At 42.7% G+C, this 21,757-nt stretch overlaps 1 protein-coding gene across 1 annotated transcript in view; it reads right to left on the bottom strand.

Moving 5' to 3' along the window:
- Window positions 1-21,757, bottom strand: part of Nwd2 (NACHT and WD repeat domain containing 2) — a 148,385-nt gene that overhangs the window by 11,202 nt on the left and 115,426 nt on the right. The window contains 2 exon segments of the mRNA XM_038318123.1: window positions 2,837-2,981; window positions 5,032-5,235. Of these exon segments, the coding sequence (XP_038174051.1) occupies window positions 2,837-2,981; window positions 5,032-5,235 (349 nt within the window).

Raw genomic sequence — 21,757 nt, forward strand, 5'->3', positions numbered from 1 at the left:
GGGAGGGGGGGTGGCTGAACTTTGAAGAGGTAGCTGTGGTCCAGAGGAAGGTCTCAGGTTGATGGGCTGTGCCTTTGAAGGGTCTTACTGTGTCTCATTTTCATCACTCGCCATGAGGTGACTGGCTTTGCCACAAGCTAGTGCTGTATGGTGTGTGACCTTACCGCAGGCCCCCAAACCACGGAGCATTTAATTGATTGATTGTGGCCTGAAGGCTCCAAGATAGGATCAAAATAAATAATTTTCTCACCTTAGCATTTGTGATAGAAACAGAAGGCTGCACAATAGAATTCCTGATATTTATGTATACATATTCCAAACTTTCCTCTTCCCCCCCACCCCAAACGCTGTTTTCACTTTTTGTCTTCCACTTGCTTAAGTGGACTTCACCAGAATGAGTCATAGTCTCAAAAAGCTGTTTGTATCTGTGTATTCAGTGGTTGAGGGCCAAGTGCCTTTTGAGTCTTTGCAAATGGCTTTCACTCTCTAACTATGAAAGCTTCCTGATCCAGTTACCACGTTGGAACATGGTATTGGGAATCTGCGTTCCCAGGCCACAGCATTCAAAACGGTGATCCGAAAGCGCAATCACTATTGCTTTTCCTCAACAACTCCTTATCACGAATTGTAAAAGGAAGTCCTGTGCTGCATATCTGATGACCTTTCCCCAACAGTGTTTGTTTTCTCGAAACCATGACTGCCTTATTCTTTCAGGTCTGGTCTTCCCTTCAGCTTCTGACAATGAGGCTTCTCCTACCTGTCTGTGGAAGGCTACAAACTGCTCTGTAATGAGGACCTGGAGAGTGTGTGTGTGTGTGTGTGTGTGTGTGTGTGTGTGTGTGAGAGAGAGAGAGAGAGAGAGAGAGAGAGAGAGAGAGAGAGAGAGAAAGTTCTCCCCCATTGATAACTAAATAAGAAAATATCTTACCGCTGGATCTCATGGACGCATTTCCTCAGCTGAGGCGCCTTCCTCTAATGACTCTAGCTTGTGTCGAGTGGACACACAAAACCACCCAGGACAAAGCATCAGATGCTGTCTGACAACATCCTTAACCAGTAAATCAGTAGAAGCTAAGGGCCTGTTTGTATGTACATTCCCAAAAAAGATTCTCCCTAATAGTTGAAAATATATTTGGTCAATGTGTGTGTGTGAGTGTATGTATGCATGTGAGTGTGTGCTATTTTTAATATAAAACTGAGTCCTGACACATTTTCTCCATACCCTCCTTTCCAGATTCCCATGTCATCTACTGTTTAGTGTGAAGTCCTTCAGATGGCCACATTCAGACCTCTTGTCATCCTCCCCAAACCTGAGTTTCTTGCTGTTCACGAGAGTTCCTAGAATAAAGCCTTGCCCATGTTGAACGTTCTAAGAGGCTACTTGACGACTTAGAATGTTGTGATTCAGAGCCAAATTACCTTAGATCACCTTTAGCCTTTTTTTTTTCTGGACATCTTTTCAACTATCAGGGAGAATCTTTGCTTTGTACTGGGTGGTTTTGTGTGTCCACTCGACACAAGCTAGATTCCTCAGAGGAAGGAGCCTCAGCTGAGGAAATGCCTTCTTGAGATCCAGCTGCAAGGCATTTTTTCCTCATTTAGTGATCAATGGTGGAGCCCAACCCATGGTGGGTGGTGCCATCCCTGGGCTGCTGGTCCTGGGTTCTAGAAGAAGGTGGACTGAGCAAGCCAGGGGAAGCAAGTCAGTAAGCAGCTCCCCTCAATTGCCTCTTCATCTTCTTTCTCTAGGATCCTGGCCTGCTTGAGTTCCTGTCCTGACTTCCTTCAGTGACAAACAGCCATGCTGAGAAATAAGCCTAACAACCCCCTCGCTCCCCCCCCCCCCCGCCCCGCTCCCCCCTATTGTTTCATTGCAGCAATAGAAACCCTAACTAAGACATGCCTACAGCAGGGAATTCCCTGCTGGACTGTAACCTACCTGATGTTTCTACCAATGAATTTGAAAATGCCTTGATTTATTACCTCCTTTTGATCTGTAACTACAAAAGTTTCAGGGAATTGCTACCATGTTACACAGTGGTATTTGGAGTAACCCGACCATGTTCCCAGGCCATGGTCATTCATTTTTTGATTCCAGAATAAACAAACCCCTTCTTCCATTGACTGAGAACTGTGCTTGTGCACAGTCCACCCCCTCTGAGGGATTCTAACCAGCTGCTCCCACCGCCTGGGATTCTCCACTTAGACAGCTATGATACTGCAGACTCTGATTCCTACCATCTTCAATCTCAAACATCAGCTCCTCAGCCCGCCCTTTCTACTCCAGGGCTCCAGCATCCCTCCTCAGCTACTGCGTTTTATAGCTATGTTAGACTCCTCCTCCTCGGCTACTACTTGTTATAGCTATGTTTTACTCAAGCTACACATTCTTTAATTCCTGTAAAGAACTTGCTCACTTATTACTTGGCAATCATTTCTTTGCCTCACTGCGGTTTGCTTTCAGGAGAACAGTGACTTTCCTCATCCATGGCTGTCTCCCCAGAACATGCCTCAGCATTGACTAAGATAGGTCCCCACACATGTGCTAGGGAGACTAAGAGGGACGGGAAGCCCCCCCCCCCCACTGAGAAACAATGACAGACTCTTGACTGTTATACCCGGCCACCTCCGAACTTCCTCCAAATCACATTTGCTAGAGAAGCCGACAAGTGAAGCAAAGGGTTTCCTAAGAGTTAAAGCATCTTTCTGGGATGTGGAAACATTTACCAAAATAACTTTGTTTGGTCCCAAATGGGATTAAATTTAAAGAATCCCGAGAGGGAAGCTGCGGATGTTTCATCCGTTTCTTAACTTACTGAAGACGTGTGGGAATTACCTGAGAACAGGTACCTCTTAGCCTGGCTGTGCTTCATTTTACCCTGCTCGTGGAGCAGCTTCACGGCAGCTTTAAAGATGGTTTTGATTTCGTCTGATATCTCTTGCCATGGCCTCTCGTTTTCAGGAGCGGCAGAAGACTGCATCTAGGAAACGTAAAAAGGGAGAAGTTAGTCATGAAATCACAAAAGAGAAACCAGTGTTTAAGGGCAGGACTGGATACGCCGGTGCTAGGAGAGCCGGTCTCTCAAGTCCACGCTTCATCCTCCTCTCGCCAATAATCCTGGAGTAAGGAATCTTTTTCCTGTTACAGGGGAACTCACCCTGGTTACGTGAAGGCAGGACCCAGACAGTGTTTGTGTGCTGGCCTTGCTATGGTTCCCGTTGGTTATTTATGTGCCAGGAGTTTGACCCTCATTGCTCCTGGCAATGCTGGGAGATGAGATGGGAGAAGATGGTTGTGTCCCGAAAATGCCGTTCTCAGAAGATATTAGTATCATTCTTACTGGGCTCCAGGTAGCTCTGGAGAGACTGCGTTCTTATAAAAAGGGTCAGTCCAGCCTCCTAGGCTCTCTGGCGTCTTGTCTCCCATGTGGTTCCTTCTGCATGAGCTCCCACTGTGATGATGTAGTCAGGAGGGTCCTCATCAGGGCCTGAGGAGATGACGGTGCCCCCCTTGGACTTTCAAAGCCCCAAACTGCAAGTTAAAGGAAATTCTTTTCCTTAGAGAGAAGTCAGACTTTTATATTTTTGTTATAGTAACAGTAAATGGGAATAAGACGGTTTTAGTGTTTTACTGTAGCTTTCCTTCTTGTGTTTTGACTTTAAATGTCATAAGAATATAATCTTTATAATGTCCTCTAAAGAGAGAAGAAGAGTTAGGGGGGTTTGTGGGCCACCACATGTCTTTTTTTTTTTTTTTTTTTTGCTACATTGGTTTTTTTTTTTAATAATTGGCTAAGAAATTGGGAGGACAATTTAACAAGAAAAACATATTTATGTGGTCTCAGAGCATTTAAAAGTCTCATTTACACATTTATTTCTTCAACAATAATTATGAATGATTTTTATGCATAAATCGCTTTGGACATTTTGAGATTGATTTACATTTCCCTGGAGGATCATAGAAATAAATGGAGACAAAGCCAACAATTAATAGTCACATAGGAGCAAGTGTCCCCAGACCACCAAGTGAAACAACTCTTTGGGGTTTCGCCTTGCGATCTACATTTGTTTCTGTATTCAACCCTGGGATGTTCTGAGTTTATGCTACTAGCCCAGTCTAAAACAGCATTATGGCTATAGACGTAAGTAAAGGCAGTGTGTACATGAGGAAATCGGTAACGTCGACGTAATTTCCCCAGCATGAAGAAGAGATCAAAAGGACAAACAGGAGAATGAAGATCCCTGGATGAGCGCTCGCTCTCCTCCTCCTGAAGCTGTCTGGGTACCAGCTATATCACCGCTGCTTGTTTTGGAAGACAGATGGATATCAGTCTTTTTAAAAATTCCTCTAAACGTTCAAAGGAACAAACAGACTTACTGTGCCCTTCTAGGCCCTTTGCTTAGTTTCAAAGACATATAATAGATACACTTCAAAGCCAAGTTGGACAGGAGAAGATATAGAGACATAAACCAATCTACTCTATGATTCTACAGAAGTCACAAAACATATACTATTAGAAATGTTAAAGCAAGGACTAAAGAGGGAGCCCTGGAGGAATGCTGCTCCCTGGCTTATGCTCAGCTAGCTTTCTTATAGAGCCTGGAGTCACTCACTGCCTAGGATGGAGCTGCCCGCAGTGCACTGAGACCCCATGAGTCAGCAGCAATAAAAACAACGCTCCACTGACACACACAGGCCAATCCAAGGGAGCCACTTCTTTCTATTGAGATTCCTTCTTTCCAGGTGACCTTAGGTTGTGCCAAGTTGACAATAGAACTAACCAGAAGGAGAGGCAAGAGGAGAGTTGGTATTTGGTAAGATAATGGTGGAATCCTTTTGAGAATTAATAGGATTAGTGAATTTGACAGATTATAGGCATATATGCCAATTAGAGCAAGTGAAATCATAATGCTCCCATATCCCCTGAGAGAGTTTATAGCTGATAGACTTTTATTAGTATACTTTACGATAGATCTAGCCCAGAGAGAAGGAAAATCAGCCAAAAGGAAAGCCAGAGAAGGCGGACTTACTGAGTTCTCGTTGTTTCTCGTCACCTCTAGCCTGGGTCTGAGGTAATAGGCTGCGGGCACTGAGTTCTCATCCCGACAGTACCAATCCTCCAGTAACTTTGTCTCCAGTTTGGCCTCAATGGCAGCATCCAAAATCATTTCAAACTCTGAAGCTTCAACTTCCCCCGGGAGTCGAATGTTCCCATATTTTTCACCTAACAGTCCCTGTGAGCCAACAAGACAGTTCATTTTATACCCACAGCATGAGGACACTCAGCAAATATCAATAAACAGAAAGACACATTGTTAGGTCATTTTTTTTTCTTATCATCACAGTGCATATTTGACTTCACAAGTACAATTAGACCCACTATAATTATGATGTTATTCAATATGGAGGAAATAGTTTGCCTTAATCTGCTAGACGACGACTTTAAAAGTTTTACTGCGGGTTCTTCAAAGTTCATATAGCAAAACGAAAGCTGTTCTATGCCGATATTTGTGACAAGGAAGCATGCTGAACCTTACAAAACTTTCAAACACCCGAAACTTCTAATACAGAGATGGTTCTGCCAAGGTTGATGGTGTGACTTTCAGCCCCAGATCCACACAACCAGGGAATCCAGAAGGCAGGGCCCATGGGCACGGTGCTACTACCAGTGCTGGTACCATTCAAGTGTACACAGAAAGCATTGCCCCCTATCAGACTGGCAAAAAAACTCCACAGAAAAATAAGCCAAAAACATCCTCTTAGTGCTATACGAAGGTGATAAATAGCCATAAAGTGCAAACAGACAGGGAAAGTAACCCACGGTTTCTCTGAGTTCAAGGACTTGCCCACCAGAGTTGAGAGAGGTCAAACCAATGGATCAGTTCCTAATGTTGGCCCTGAAGATAACCTGTTTAAGTGGCACCAAGAATACTTGTTAAAATGGAGATTCCTAGTCCCTTCTCATGCTTAAAATTACGTAGGGGGTCATGGGGAAAATCCAGGAATTTGCATTTTGTCATCTTTTAAAAGCAAAACGAGAGTTTATTAAGAAAGGAATGATGTGGATTTATGTTTAAGACCAGGCATTAAGAGAAGGAAGCGGTGCGGTGCACACTGGAGCAGGATGGACTTCTCAAGATAACTAGTCCAGAACAAGTGTTTTCCTTTCATTTTTATTATTATTAATTTTTTAAGTTTTACATTCCAACCAGTTTCCCCTCCTTCCTCTTCTCCTGTTCCCTCTAGTTTTTCCCCCATCTCACCTATCCATACTCCTCTTCTGTTTCTGTTCAGAAAGATGTAGGCCTCCCCACAGTGTCAACAAAGAATCACATATCAAACTGAGGTAGGATTAAGGTCCTCCCCTTGTATTAAGGCTGGGTGAAGAACAGGTTCCCAAAAGCCATCTCATAGGTTAGGGACAGGCCCTGATCCTACTGCTAGGAGTCTCACAAATAGACCAAGCTACACAACCGTCACACCTATGTAGAGGGCCTAGCTGTCAGTGCAGAGTCTGTGAGCTCCTATGACGCAGGCCAGCTGTCTCTGTGGGTTCCCCTGTCATGACCTTGACCCCCCTGCTCACACAATCTGTCCTCTCTCTCTTCAACGGGACTGCGGGAGCTCGGCCCAGGGCTTGGCTATGGATCTCTGCATCTGCTTCCTTCAGTTACTGGATGAAGGCTCTCTGATGACAATTAGGGTAGTCACCAATCTGATTACAGGAGATGGCCAGTTCAGGCACTCTCTCCACTTTTGCTAGGAGTCTTAGCTGGCCATTTCGGGGCTAGGGACAAGCCTGGTGCCAGGGAAACTCCCAGGCATACACAAGGATGACCCCAGCTAAGACTCCTTCCAGGACTCGCATTTTCAGTGACGTTTTCAAGCGAGTCTCAGTTTCAAGAAGCCGTGATTGTGGGCAATGTGGGCACCAATGATCTCATGAATGATGTTTGGCAGGTACCTAAGCAGAGGAGCTGGGCACAGAATGGATCTTTACGAAAATCGAAACCTATTTAAAAATAATTGTTTCTTTGAGTGGAGCACCTGGCACCAAGCAATATAGTTATTTGATCAATACAGTAAGGCTAAATGCACCATAAAGATGACTAATGGAAAAAATTCCGTATTCAGTTCAAATAATAAGCATATATTGGGCGCCTACTACATAGTGGAAACAGAACTTTATAAAAGTAATAGCATGCTGGAGAGGTCCAAAACTGCTTATTGGATTGTTCTGCCCTTGTCCTTTTTATCTATTGATTATTCCTTAAGGTGGAATGCTCATAAATCATGGTTTTTTTTTTTTCTTTCAGGAATCTAAGACAAGAGTCTCCCTAGTCTTGTTATTTGAGAGGCAGTAAAAAAGAAATTTGTTAGACCATTTTTGAGGAAGACTTTTTGGGTTCCTTGGTTTTTGGGTTCCTTATAGGTCTAAGGTAGCATACAAGTTGCAAAACACAGGTATTTATCAGGGATAGAGAATGTGGGCTTAGAGAATGTCAGCCTAGCACTGTTGCAAAGTCTAACGCCATCGGCAGAGCAGGCCAAGGAAGCCACATCAAATCCACAAGCTTTGCAGGAAGACTCTGGCAAAACGGAGTCCCAGTGAGACAGTGTCTTGAAGTAGCCATGGAAAATAAGTGACTTTGAGGTGGCCGTAGACCCTGTGAACAGAAGGCAGCTTCTCTACCCACTGTCTCCTTCCACCATGGAAGGAGAAAAATGATTTTCTACATCCTTCTGGCTACAAACCCCAAGCTTGTCTGGTCTAGATAAGCATTTGCCGAGGAACCAAGGGACTTCAAGTCATTTTGTATTCTTATTAGCAACAAATGTGTCTGGAACCCGGGATGGAAAAAATGCATGGGAAGAAAATAGATTTTAATTTTTCACTGCATTGTTTAAGCAGCCTATCCATTACACATAGGAACATAAATGTGAGTTTTCCCTGCATGCAGAACACCAGAATCACCTCTCTCTCCCACCCCATCAAATGTGGATTTATTCCATTCTTAAACACTGAAGGTAACTTACGTAAGTTAGGTGGGAAGCAAGAATTTGGTTGCTCAGATAAAATCTAGAGAGTTAAGTACAAAAAAAAGTGCAAGAAAAAATTGAGCACTTTCAGGCATAGTTTTGGCACAAGCAATTCTAGTGTCAGAAGTACCTCATGATGCTTTGGCATTTGTTGAAATGTATGGATCATTTGCTTTACAATGGTTCCTTTAAAATATTTTATTTTTATTTTATTTATTTTATTCCTGAGTGTTTTGCTTGCATGCATGCACATGGACCACACCTGTGCCAGAAGAGGCTTTGGATTCCCTGTAGGTGGGCTTATAGAAATAGTTGTGCGTCATTATGTGGATGCTGAGCACTGAACTTCTGTCATCTAAAAGAGCAGCAAGTGCTCTTAACTGCTGAGCCATCTCTCCAACCCCCTTAAACGGCTCATTTTAGGCTATGCGAATCTCACGCAGGTAAAAGCAGAGGAAGAAATGCTCCCTGAATACTCTGCTCTCCCTCACTGTGAACTTCAGTGCACAAAGGCTTGTCTTTTCTTCCTTCCCTTCTGTTCCTGCCAGTGTGGACACATCCAAGCCGCTGCTTTCAAAGGCTTCGAGATAACATTTTCTTTCCTCCTCACTGATTGACTTTTCTGTTCCGTTGGGCAAATATTGATCTCCCTTCCCCTTGGCTCTGTATGTATGGTTAACTCTGTCTGGGCTTGAGCACTTTTGGGTTTGGGCCTGGTGTGAGGGTATGCCTGTTTTACTCTAGCAGACAGTAGAGAGACTGAAGGCTCTTTTCCTTGAAGGGTTTGATGAGCTGTATGTCTGGAAACAGACTCATTATGGGCTTCTGGCTTCGTAGGAAGGTAGCAGGTGTTCTCAGGGCTGCTGTTTGGGAGCCATCACTTATTTAGAAGGAATGAAGAAGAGAGGTGTCTACCCTACCCCAGCACCTGTGCTGGCAGAAACTCAGACCCTACAAATGCCCTATTCCCCAACTCAGTCACCATTGGTGAGACAAACCCCTGCCTTTGTAAGTGTCTCTTTTCCTTATTAGGAGAAAAATTCCCACTTTAAGTATGATGTTCTCTTGCAGGAGGTCTCATTAGCACTTGAGGCTGTAACCTGGGGAGAGTTGCTGACAAGGATCTCTGGGTTCACAGAGTTCAAGTCTGCCCAGAAGTGGTTGCCCGCTCCAGACTGCTTCTCTAGGAAGACATGGTAGCACCAATACTTGCACAGGGGACTTTTAATTTAATAACCCCACACTCTTCCTATTCATCCAGCATTAGGCATGTTGGCCCTTCTTAGAGAGCCTTTGACTGTTCTCTCTCTCTCTCTCTCTCTCTCTCTCTCTCTCTCTCTCCCTCCCTCCCTCCCTCCCTCCCTCCCTCCCTCCCTTCCTTCCTTCCTTCCTTTTCCTTCCTTCCTTTTACTTCTTTTCTTTCTTTTTTTTTTTTTGGTTTGGTTTTTTGAGACAGAGTTTCTTTGCAGCTTTGGAGCCTGTCCTGGAACTAGCTCCTGTAGACCAGGCTGACCCCAAACTCACGGAGATCCGCCTGCCTCTGACTCGCAAGTGTTGGGATTAAAGGCCTGTGCCACCGCTGCCTGGGGGGAACACTTTATTTTCTTGTGGTGACTCGGCTAGCCAGTGCCCTTCACAGGGTCATCTAGTGTGGCTTGTGAACTGCATAGTCTCTAAGGTTTAGGGCCTTGAATTTAATATCCTTTCAATCCAGTATATGGTTTAGTGCAGGGTCAATGTGGTTATGGTGAATTCTTAGGCACACATAACTAATGTTTATTGTTAGTGCTCTACTGTAGAGTGGGACCAAACATATCTTACCAGCATCAGCCTCGTAATGTAATGTTCTGAGTGATGGGGAAGGCAAAAAGTACCTACATAACAATAACATTTCTAATAAAAGATTAGGTTTAGAAGAACTATAGCTTACTCAAGCTTATTAAAATTACAATATGTTCCAAGAAGAAAAAGTAGTGGATGGTTAATTTTGTGTGTCGTTTCATTGAATCACAGCCAGCCTGGATGTCTGGCTAAGCATTACTCCTGGTGGGTATGGAAGGGTGCATCTGGGCAAGACGCACCTGGAATTGGAAGACCGATGAACACAGACTGTCTTCTCTTAACTGGGTGTGTGTCACCTGGTACTTTGAGGAACTGCAGAGAACCAAATGGCAGAGGAAGAAGAATTTGCTCTCTTTGTCTGACTCCCGAGATGAGACATTGCCTTTCTTTTGCCCTGGGACTAGGTCCCACACCATTGGTTCTCCTGGATCTTGGGACTTCAGATTTGGGCAAGAACCACACCACCCACTTTCCTGAGCTTTGTGTCCACACATGGCAACTGTGAGACTTCAACTCTCACAATTACAAGACAAGAGCCAATTCTTTATAACAAATCACACACACACCCATACCCACACCCACCCACCCACCCACCCAGACAGACAGACAGACACTCTTCATTCTGCTTTTCTGGAGAATTGTGACTAGTACAGAGGTTGTGGAAAAGTGGCAATGAATTGGGAGGTAACTACAAATGACTAAGATTAGTTACAAACTAAATCATGTCCCCCTTAAAGACAATCGAGATGGAACCTTGGTAAAAGGCCAAATTGCCATCACCGTCTTAGTTACTTTTCTATTGCTGTGCTAAAACACCATAATTGAGATAACTAGTAAGAGAAAACATTTAATTTGGGGCTTACAGTTTAAGAGGGTTAAAGTCCATGACTATCACAGCAGGGAGCATTGCAGCAGGCAGGCATAGCGCTGGAGCAGAAGCTGAGAGCTTAAGTCTTTAGACACAGTCACTAGGAAGAGAAAGTTAACTGGGAATGGCATGGGCTTTTAAAACCTCACAGTCTACCACTAGTGACATATGTCTTCCAGCAAGGCCACCCCTCTTAACCCTTCCTAAATAGTTTTCACCAGCTAGGGACCGAGTACTCAAATGTGAACCATTGGAGGTCACTCTCATTTAAACTCCCACAGGCACCAACTGATAGAAGGTAATATCTTGAAAGTTGTCCTTATCTCTATTATTAATTTTCTTTTTTCATATTTATTTTTAATTATGTGCATGCATGTGTGTTTTCATGGGTGTATGTACATGTGTGTGCAGGTGTCTGTTCTCCTGGAGCTGCCTGTCCTGGGTGCTGGGAACCAAAACCTGGGTTCTTTGCAAGGCAGTGCAAGTTCTTAATAGTTGAACCATCCCTCTAGTCCCCAGAGACATATTTTCATATGCAGACGTGTATACCATTTTCTGATTTGTGTGACAAATGTCCCAACAAAATCCATCTAGGGAAGGCAGGGTTTATTTCGGCTCACAGTTTGAAGACAGTCCATCCTAGCAGGCGCTGTGTAGCCCTGAGAATGGCTCTGACTATGGGGCAGGAGCATGGGGTATTCGGTCACACTGTGGTCAATCAGGAACTAGAAAGAATTGACTTCTAGTATTTAGCTCATTTTCTTCCTTTCCATTTGGTTTAGAAGCCCAGTCCTTGGGATGGTGCCACCCACATTCAGGCTGGGTCTTGTTGGCTCTTCAGGAAAACCTCTTTGGAAACTCTCATAGACATATTCAGAGAATTTGCTTCTAAATTCATTCAGGACAGCAATGAAGATTAACTTTGTCTAGAATGGATGGTACTAGTATATATAAATTTAGTATATGAATTTATCTACTTTTCATTTAAAAGTATTTGGTTATTCAGATAACTGATAATTCATGATGGGTTTGATTGTTATAATGATTAGATATTTGCTGTCACTATTGATAGCAAAAAATTCATCTTTTTTTCATTTACAATTTATACACAGTGATTCTATGATTTCACATGTCACAACATAATTCCCTGAAACAAGATACAGAAACAAAGAAATTCCCTCACACACACCATGAGTGATGCAGGCAGAAAGCACACAATGGAAAGGGAAGCGCCAGCATAAGAAGAGGCATGCTGGGTAATTGCAGTATGATGGAAGTGAAGGCAAAGACTAAAGAATTTGCTAACACATTTGGCAGAGTTGAATAATTAAATTGATGCTTCAGTAAAGGCCCTCTGACAGCTAACAATTCTCAGCTTTCTCAGAATCACATGGTCGCCTTCTTTATGGAAGGTGACATTCGTCATTTAATTATGGTTATTAAGTCTGCGTACTTCAACCCTCTGTGGAAAAACTTCTATCAGTAATAATTCTGCTATAGCTTGTTTGTTGCAAGGTGCTTTAGTCTGGAACGTAGCTTCATTCCTTGGAAAGCGCTGAAAGCAGCCCCTACTCTTAAGAACACCGGAAGAAGGGTGGTGGCCACAGTGTGGAAGAGTTGGCTAATAGAACCATGGGGTGGAGCCATCCAGAGTTCACAGTGCTACACTACAGTTTACAACTGCCACCTTGGCCATGGGGAACTGCAGGGTATGTAAGGATGACTGACATCCCAAAACGAAGAGAAAGATAATCGAGGAAGCAGATATAAACAAGGGGGCAAGGCTTCTGCGAGGTTGTGGGGAGAGCTCTTGGGACATATCAGAAGCAAGGTCTGTCTGTGTATTCACGTGCACCCAGGAAGCAGCTAGGAATGTTGACACGTAGGTCAGATGCGGAATCTGGCTAGACAAGTAGTCTTGGACGTCAGGAAACATTTATTCAGCAAATATTTGCTGAAGGTGCAATTTACCTTGCAGGTGACCAATAGTTCTAGTTTTCTCAGGGCTCCCCTAATTCGAACATTGAAGTCTCGGGACCCTCTTTAAATACTGCCACACCAGGGCAGTTGGCTCTGCTAACAGGACTGCCATAAACTTTTTCCTTTTTCATATTACTATGTGTACAGATCGAGAGTCCAATATAACAGCATGGATGCAGGGCCCAGAGCTACCAGTCTCTGCGGGAGCCACATAGAAAGAGAGGAATGGTCTCATGGAAGATATGAGTTAAGAAACTAGTACTGAAAAAAATTGAGGCAGAACTGTAATAAAGAATAGATGAATGGATTTGTGCTGTAAATAGGCCACTCACGTAAGCAAAACAAAATTCCAGTGAGCAGGGAAAATAATAACAGTCACCTCTATTCACAAGCACAAGACTGCAAATGAAAGCACTGTCAAGACAGGGTCATTTTGATGATCAAGTCAACCAAGGGACACGATGAGAATACCTAGAGTTTCCAGGCAACAGGAACAGGGACACTCAGAGACAGAGAGCTAGTAAAACAGGCGCAGCCTGTGGAGTTTGGCAGGGGCTATACTTTTGGAAACTTGTCTCACCGCTGGCATACAGACTGTGCACAAGAATATTAGACAGCTTTTAGCCTCTGGCTTGGCTTTACTAGACCAGAGCTCTGATTGATTCACTGCTTGGGCTGTAAGTGAGAACACTGGGAGAGGAATTGCTCACTATAATTACAGCTCACAGAAATTGTGGGGAAGAACGTTGTAGTTTCCTAACTTCTGAGAAATTAAACAAAAAATAAACAAAATAAAGAGCAGCAAACAACAACAATAATAATAAAAATAAAAAATTCAAAGAACAAGACAAATGAATGAACAGATTCATGGTGTCTCCATAGGCCAGTTTGATAATTCAATATCTTGTTGTGTCTTCAGATGATTTTTTTTTTTTTTTTGTTTTTTGTTTTTCGAGACAGGGTTTCTCTGTAGCTTTTGAAGCCTATCCTGGAACTAGCTCTTATAGACCAGGCTGGTCTCGAACTCACAGAGATCCGCCTGCCTCTGCCTCCCGAGTGCTGGGATTAAAGGCGTGCGCCACCACCGCCCGGCTTCAGATGATTTTTTTAAAACTAAAACAAACAAGCAAACAAAAATTATTCTTGGAGGTGGGGAACAGGGTATCTATGATGGTTAATTTTTTTAAGTTTTAAAAGTTTTTTATTTCTGTTTCGCCTCCCCTCTCCCCTTCTCCCCCATCTTCCTCCCACGCAACCCCTTTATCCACTCCATGGGGAGTCAACAAAATCTGTCAATCACGTTGAGGCAGGCCCTTCCCTCCTGTATGGAGTTAAGCAAGGTATTCCTCCATAGAAAATGAGCTCCAAAAAAGTCAGTTCATGCACTGGGGGTAAATCCTGGCCCCACTGCCAGTGGCCTCATTGACTTCCCACAGTGTTGGCTTCCCTGCTTGCGAGCGAAAATAAGCCATCTCTTTCCTAAATTGCTTTCATTGGGCTATATGAGATATATGACAGGCTCAAGTACCCTAGTTAGCCTTGAATTTACAATTTAGCTAAGGATGACCTTCACTACCTGAGTACTGGGGTTGTAAGTGTGGATCACTGTGCCCTATTTATGTGGTGCTAGGGATCAAATCCAGAGGCTCATATAAGGTAGAGGGAAACACTTATTCAGTGTGTTTATTTTGGGACAAAGTTTCACTATGTAACCTTGGCTGGCCTGAAGCTCACTACGTAGACCAGACTGGACTTAAATTCATAGAGATCTGCCTGACTCTGCCTCCTGGGTGCTCAAATTAAAGGCACCCAGCAGGCAACAACTTTTAACTTTAGGTCTTATACTATATCCTGGTTTCTAATTCCAAACATATTAACAAAGCCTTCTTGCCCATGGAGTTTGGCTTCTCTAGCTGGCGAGGTTCCTGTCCCAGCTCAGTTACGTGGCACATATCTTCTCAATTCAGATTCCTGGCACCACATCTGACCCACAGCAGGCTCTGGCTTCTCATCCTGCTGCCTTGAAGGGTCAGCTCTGTTCATAATTTGTAAGGATTCTTTCAATAGGTCTGTGTGTATAACTCTATGGGGGCCCTTCTCACTGCCTTGAAAGTCGTACAGAAGGCTGGATCGACCAAGCACGACACTGGCTTATAGTTCTCAGAGCAATTTATTCTTTGCAACTGGGTAAGTACTGGACAGGCCTGGAGGGAAAGGCTTTTCTGTACTCTTCCTGGTGCAGGGAAAATTGGCTTATTGATTATTCACTGTCTTGACCATGACAGCAATGTCACTAATAGGTGTTCTTAGCTACATCCAGGGCTCCCGGGGCCTGCTGCAATTGACAAGAGTCCCTTTTGTCTATGCCTAATTTTAATCGGCACTTCACATTTCTGAGTTATAGATGTTAAGTATCTCCTGCCTGTTTATAATCTAGCAAACCTTTTATGTGCTATTACTGGCTCACCACACGAGGAGGATATGAGCTATGGATATACCATTAACTTATTTCACCCCATGTTCATGTTGTGATTTGCAGCTCATGCCTCAGACTGAGATTTCTAAGGAGCAGCAACATAGCTAAGAAGCCACAGGGAGTAAGGCATGGAGCTGCCTGTAGAGCCAGAGCTCAGTCATTCCAAAGTCCGTGTTCTTCCATTCCAGCTTTTCTCTGGGGAGACTTCTAGATAGCTGGTGCATCACGTCAGGCACTCTGGGATGGCTTAAAATGAGTTTCTATTAAAAAAAATCCAAACTGTTTTTTTTAAAATGCTGATACTTGTTTACTGTCTCTTAAGTAGAAGACACTGGTTATAGTTCATCTCTTACAAGCAAGGTGGCAGCAACAGTCGTTAAAGCAAAGGCTCTCTGCAGTGTGACCTTAGGCAAGCTGCTTAACCGCTCTGTAATCCAGACCCCTCATCTGCAATGTGTGGATTGCAACCGAGCCAGACTAAGGGTCCTCATGTGGACCAGCAGCGTTAATACAAATGAGAGGCTCAGAATGGAGACTGACACGCAAATACTGCGAAGGGCGTGGCTCTTTCTTTATTATTGATGAATTAGTCAATAATTTATTATTGGATAGTGTTCTGATCCAGTTCTATTGTACACTGTTTTTGTTCTACAAATGTCAAGCTGTGAGCTGTCACCTTCCCCTCATTCATTGTGTTCATGTCTACCAGTCTTCCATTGTAAGATCAAACAAGGGAAGAGAGCCTCAGATACCAGCTTTGGAGAGCTGGAGGTTGAGTGTTAATGACACCTCTAAGGTGAGGTGCATGGCTTTAATATAGTTACCTCTAGAGTATGGGAGTAATTTGTGATTTATCTTTATTTTCTCTCTCTCCCTCTCCGTCTCTCTCCCTCTCTCCCTCTCTCTCTCTCTTTCTCTCTCTCTCTCTCTCTCTCTCTCTCTCTCTCTCTCTCTCTCTCTCTCTCTCTCTCTCTCCTCCCTCTCTGTCTCTGTGTGACTTTATTTTAATTTTTATATGAGTTCTGAGGATTCAAACTCAGGTCCTCATGCTTGTGAAAGCAAGCACCCAGTCACTGCCCATCTCCTTTGGCCCAAGGTGTGTGTGTGTGTGTGTGTGTGTGTGTGTGCATGTGTGTGTGTACATACTACCCCCACCCCACACAGTTATTTGAATTGCTGGCTGAGCCTGCTAAAAGGTTGAACTTCACATGATAAAGTTAATCTGTATAAAATGAAGAAGTTGTCTGGGGGAGATGGCTGGTTAGTACAGTACTTGCTGTACAAGCATAAAGACTTGTGTTCAGTCCCTAGGACTTATGGGAAAACTGGGTATAGGCCAGGAATATGGTTCAGTTACTAACATTCTGGTCTGTTTCACCCACTGTTAGGACTATGTGACTTGACAAAACACCTCGGCAAGAATTTTTAACTTTAAAAAGTGCTTAATGCTACCATATTATTATACTCAGCAGAACCAAGTATCATCACTTAATCAAATCCCACAATCAGTTCATATTTAGATTTAGATTTCATCAGATTTTTTTAAATTGATTTTTATTGAGCTCTACATTTTTCTCTACTTCCCTCCATGCCTCTCCCCTTCCCTTTAACCCTCTCCCAAGGTCCCCATGCTCCCAATTTACTCAGGAGATAGATTAGATTCATGTATGTCTCTCTTAGGGTCCTCATTGTTGTCTAGGTTCTCTGGGACTGTGATTTGTAGGCTGGTTTTCTTTGCTTTATGTTTAAAAACCACTTATGGATAAGAACATGTGATAATTGTCTTTCTGTGTCTGGGTTACCTCACTCAAAATGATGTTTTCTAGCTCCATCCATTTGCCTGCAAATTTCAAGATGTTATTTTTTTCTGCTGTGCAGTACTTCATTGTGTAAATGTACCAAATTTTCCTTATCAATTCTCCAGTACAAGAGCATTTAGGTTGTTTCCTGGTTCTGGCTATGACAAACAATGCTGCTATGAACATAGTTGAGCACATGTCCTTGTGGCATGATTGAGCATCCTTTGGATATATACCCAGAAGTGGTATTGCTGGGTCTTGAGGAAGGTTGTTTCCTAATTTTCTGGGGAATCACCACACTGACATAAAAAGGAGCTGTACCAGCTAGCACTCCTACCAGCAATGCTGAAGTGTTCCTTTTACCCCACATCCTCTCCAGCATAAGTTGTTATCAGTGTTTTTGATTTTGGCCATTTTTACAGGTGTAAGATGGAACCTCAGAGTTGTTTTGATTTGCATTTCTCTGATGACTAAGGATGTTGAGCATTTCCTTAAGTGTCTTTCAGCTATTTTAGATTCCTCTGTTGAGAGTTCTCTGTTTAGGTCTGTACTCCATTTTTTTTTTATTGGATTATTTGTTCTTTTGATGACCAATTTCTTGAGTTCTTTGTAGATTTTGGAGATCAGACCTCTGTCTGATGTGGGGTTAGTGAAGATCTTTTTTCACTCTGTAGGCTGTAGTTTTGTCTTGTTGACCATGTCCTTTGCTTTACAGAAGCTGTTCAGTTTCAGGAGGTCCCATTTATTAATTGTTTCTCTCAGTGTCTGTGCTGCTGGGGTTATATTTAGGAAGTGATATTCTGTGCCAATGTGTTCAAGTGAATTTCCCGCTTTCTCTTCTATGGGTTCAGTGAGGCTGGCTTTACGTTGAGGTCTTTGATCCATTTGAACTTGAGTTTTGTGCATGGTGGTAGATATGGATCTATTTTCATTCTTCTACATGTCGATATCCAGTTATGCCAGCACCACTTGTTAAATATGCTTTATTTTTTCCATTTGGTATTTTTGCTTCTTTGTAAAAATCAGGTGTTCCAAGGTGTATGGATTAATATCCGGGTCTTTGATTTGGTTCTATTGGTCCTTCTGTCTGTTTTTATGCCAATACCAGGATGTTTTCAGTACTGTAGCTCTGTAGTAGAGCTTGAAGCCAGGGATTGTGAACCCTCCAGAAATTCTTTTATTGTACAGGATTGTTTTGGCTATCCTGCATTTTTTTGCTTTTCCATATGAAGTACTGAGGAACATCATTTCATACTGATGGTATTATTTATAAAGCAATAAAAAAATAAATGTTAACACACACATACCACAAACTGGGAGCAAGATGGCTCATTGTGTAAAGGCACTTGCTGCCAAGCCTGACTACCTGAGTTCAGCCCTGAAACACGCAGCAGAAGGAGGAAAAACTTCTGCAAGTTGTCCCCTGACATCCACCTATGCACTGCAGCACACACATAAACATGCAAATCAACAAATAGATGTAATAAAAATTTAAAACATACATTTGTATTATTTTAAATAAGTTTAGATATATCAAAAGCTATCTAATGGCTGGGAATGTCATCTTCTGATTTTGATATCTAATAAGTGGAAATATGATCTTTTCTAATATAGAAGTATCCGATGGATAGAATATGCTCTATCCTGTTGGATGTGTCCTATGTACATGAGAAGAACTGTATTTGTCCATGGTTGGGTAAAGTGTTTTCAGGAACATCAGTTAGGTCTCATTGATAGGACTATTAAATTCTTAAACAGACTTAACTGATTTCCTGTCTGCCTGTCCTATCAATTATTGTGAGAAGTAATTTAAAATCTTCAAGCATAGCTTGGATTTAGCTCTTTGTAGTTAAGACTTTCTTCATTTTGTTTTCTGTATTTTAGAGTCTTCTTAAAAGGTCTGTGCATGTTTAGGACTATAGACGACCCCTAGGTTATAATAGTTTGGCATGAATATTTGGCTTCACAATGATTTCACATTCAAATCGTCTTTCTGGGCTTCCCCCATCACTTCCTTTTAATTTTCTTTCCTTCCTGTTTTTTGTTTTTCTTGTAATGTTTTTGTTTTTTTTTTTGTTTTTTTAAAGGTGTGCACCACCACTGCCTGCACCCATTTCAGTATAGCAGTCAACATATTCCATGAATTGTTGTGTAAAATTGGATTTGTGTTTAGGTGGCCTCTCCCAGATGAAAGTTGTTGTGTCTGAACACATTTAAGTTAGGCTGGGATATGGCATTCAGTTAGTTAGTTGTATTAGATGAAGTTTTACTTATGAAGATTTAACCTATGATGGTATTGCAGACTATTATTTTAAGGTGTGTTACTTTAGTTTACACTGCATTTTCTTAACTCTGTGAGGCTGTGTTACTGTGCCTGTTTAAAACACCTGATGGTCCTAATAATGAGCTGAATGGCCAGTAGGGAGGCAGGAGCAAGGACAGGCGGGGCTGGCAGGCAGAGAGTTTAAATAGGAAAAACGAGGAGGAGAGGGAGCAATGAGAGAACAACGGGGGAGGAGGTCAGGCGCCAGCCACCCAGCCAGCCATAGGGTTAAGAGTGAAAGGAAGATATACAGAAGTAAGAAAAGGAAAAAGTCCAGAGACCAAAGGTAGTCGGGATAATTTAAGATAAGAAAAGCAGGCTAGAAACAGGTCAAGCTAAGGCCAGGCATTCATAACTAAGATTAAGCCTCTGTGTGTGATTCATTTGGGAGGTGGGTGGTGGGACCCCCAGAAAGCCAAAAGAATAAAACATCACACAATGTGATGGGTCATTGTAATGAAAGCTGCTATAAGTTGAGTAGCATCTACAGTGTCTTCAGGATTTTATCAGATCTTTTGAAATTGTTGCTTTGAGACCCAGGGCAAGCTGACATATCACATCTGGTTTGCATGCCTCTTGGGCTCACTGCCTGGTCCTCTGCCCTTTCTCTCATGCCACTGGCTGGCTGGAGAAGCAGATCGTCGTCTAGTCCAGTTTCCACAGTGAGGGCAGCAGCGCTTGTGTCTCTCGGCGATTTGGTGGGAATTCATGGCTTCTCCTCAAGTTCGGTGCCGTCCTCCTAAGGTAGAAACTCTAGGGCTGGAACCTTGGGATTTCTGTTAAAAGTCTCCTATAACCACTATGTTGAATATCATGGTCTGCTTAGGCTTTTCCATGTAGAGCTGGTTGATCCATTTCCATGTATTTTCTTCGGTTAATGCTGTAGGAAGTCTTACAGCCGGTGATTACGCGCCCACTGGGGCGGGGCCTCTTATACTATATTTGCTGATGTAGACCACGCGTCGGGCCTCTCTCTTTTCTGGTTGCGGAATTCAGTTCTGATCTCCGCTCCAGCAGAGGATTCTGATTTGTGAGTCTACCCCTAAATAAATAACCACCTATTTTTCTGAGCTACTGCGGGGTTTCTTTTAAGTGTCCTTCTTCAGGTTAATATCCAAAGACTGAGAGCCTTGACTTTATTCAGGTTCAGGTGGGGTTTCCCCCTTTCTCCTGGGCCTCACGGATGCTAGGCAAGACATTTACTACTGAACTACACCCACAACCCTCTTTTGACTTCTGTTTATTTTGAGATAGGATGCTACTAATTTATCTAGACTGGCCTTGAACTCAACTCAACCCCAGATAGGCCTTAAAATTGCAGCCCTCCTATTCCAGCCTCCCATAGTCAATTCAAGCCTGTACCACTGGACCTGGTTAAGTTTTGTTGATGCTGTATTTTCCCATTGTCTTAACTTGGAAGCACATGTGTGCTTCTGACCCATGCTTAGTTATATTGAAAATGATTGTGCTGGAGGTACCACCTACAGGCCTGTTTTCCCAATGGTCTTGCCATTACTAATGACGTTATCTGAACCCACTGTTTTCTTTGGGCTGGGAGATAATTTTTACTAATATTCATGAATCATTTTCAACTTTTTTTTGTTTGTTTTCTTATGGCTGCTGTCACTTATTTGGGGATTAAGACAAGTACCATGGTATATTTATCATATATAAGAGCATTATGAGCTCATAGGAATTCTATTTAAAAATGTATGAAATCTAGAGTAGTTTTGCTAACCCTTAGGATGAACTAAGTGGCTTGGAAATCACTCATTTAATTAGTGAAGAAATATCAATTGAACTTAGAATCCAGGTCTGGTTCTGAATCTACCCATGTAGTTACAGTCTACCCATGTCTTCTGTCCAATCAGTCCCCCACCACAACACTGTTCATTGTGTCTGTTTCTCAATGCCTCACTCCATCTATGATTACAATGATGATATATTCCCACCAGCCTGATCACAATGTTAAACTAGATGAAGGCTGTCAGAACACCAAGACCCTTGTAGACCTCACTACTAGACTTCTATAATCTATGAGGTAGAACAATGGCTCTCAAACCCTTTTGATCCAGTTCTACAGAATGGAATGCACTTGACACTGTGACCCTGTGTATAAACACATACACATGAGAAAGGAGTGCCTTGGTCTCTAGTCCAGACTTAAAGAAATAAATACATAAATACAACTTGCCGAGTCAGCTCAGTGTTACCCATATGTTTATGTTTCTAGACTTAAAGAATCAACACTTCTTGAGTGGCGGTCCAATAATGCGTTTCTTCAAGTGATTGACTGTGTTCCCTGTTTTATTTCCCTGTTTTGTTCTGTTCTATCCTATGTCATCAAAGATTTCAGTGTAAATGGGTGAAATCACACAGGGCTCCATCCCTAGATGAAGAGTTACAAGCATTTAGCAACCGCTGAGAG

This window comes from Arvicola amphibius, chromosome 1 (assembly GCF_903992535.2).
Source record: "Arvicola amphibius chromosome 1, mArvAmp1.2, whole genome shotgun sequence".
Classification (NCBI taxonomy): Eukaryota; Metazoa; Chordata; class Mammalia; order Rodentia; family Cricetidae; genus Arvicola; species Arvicola amphibius.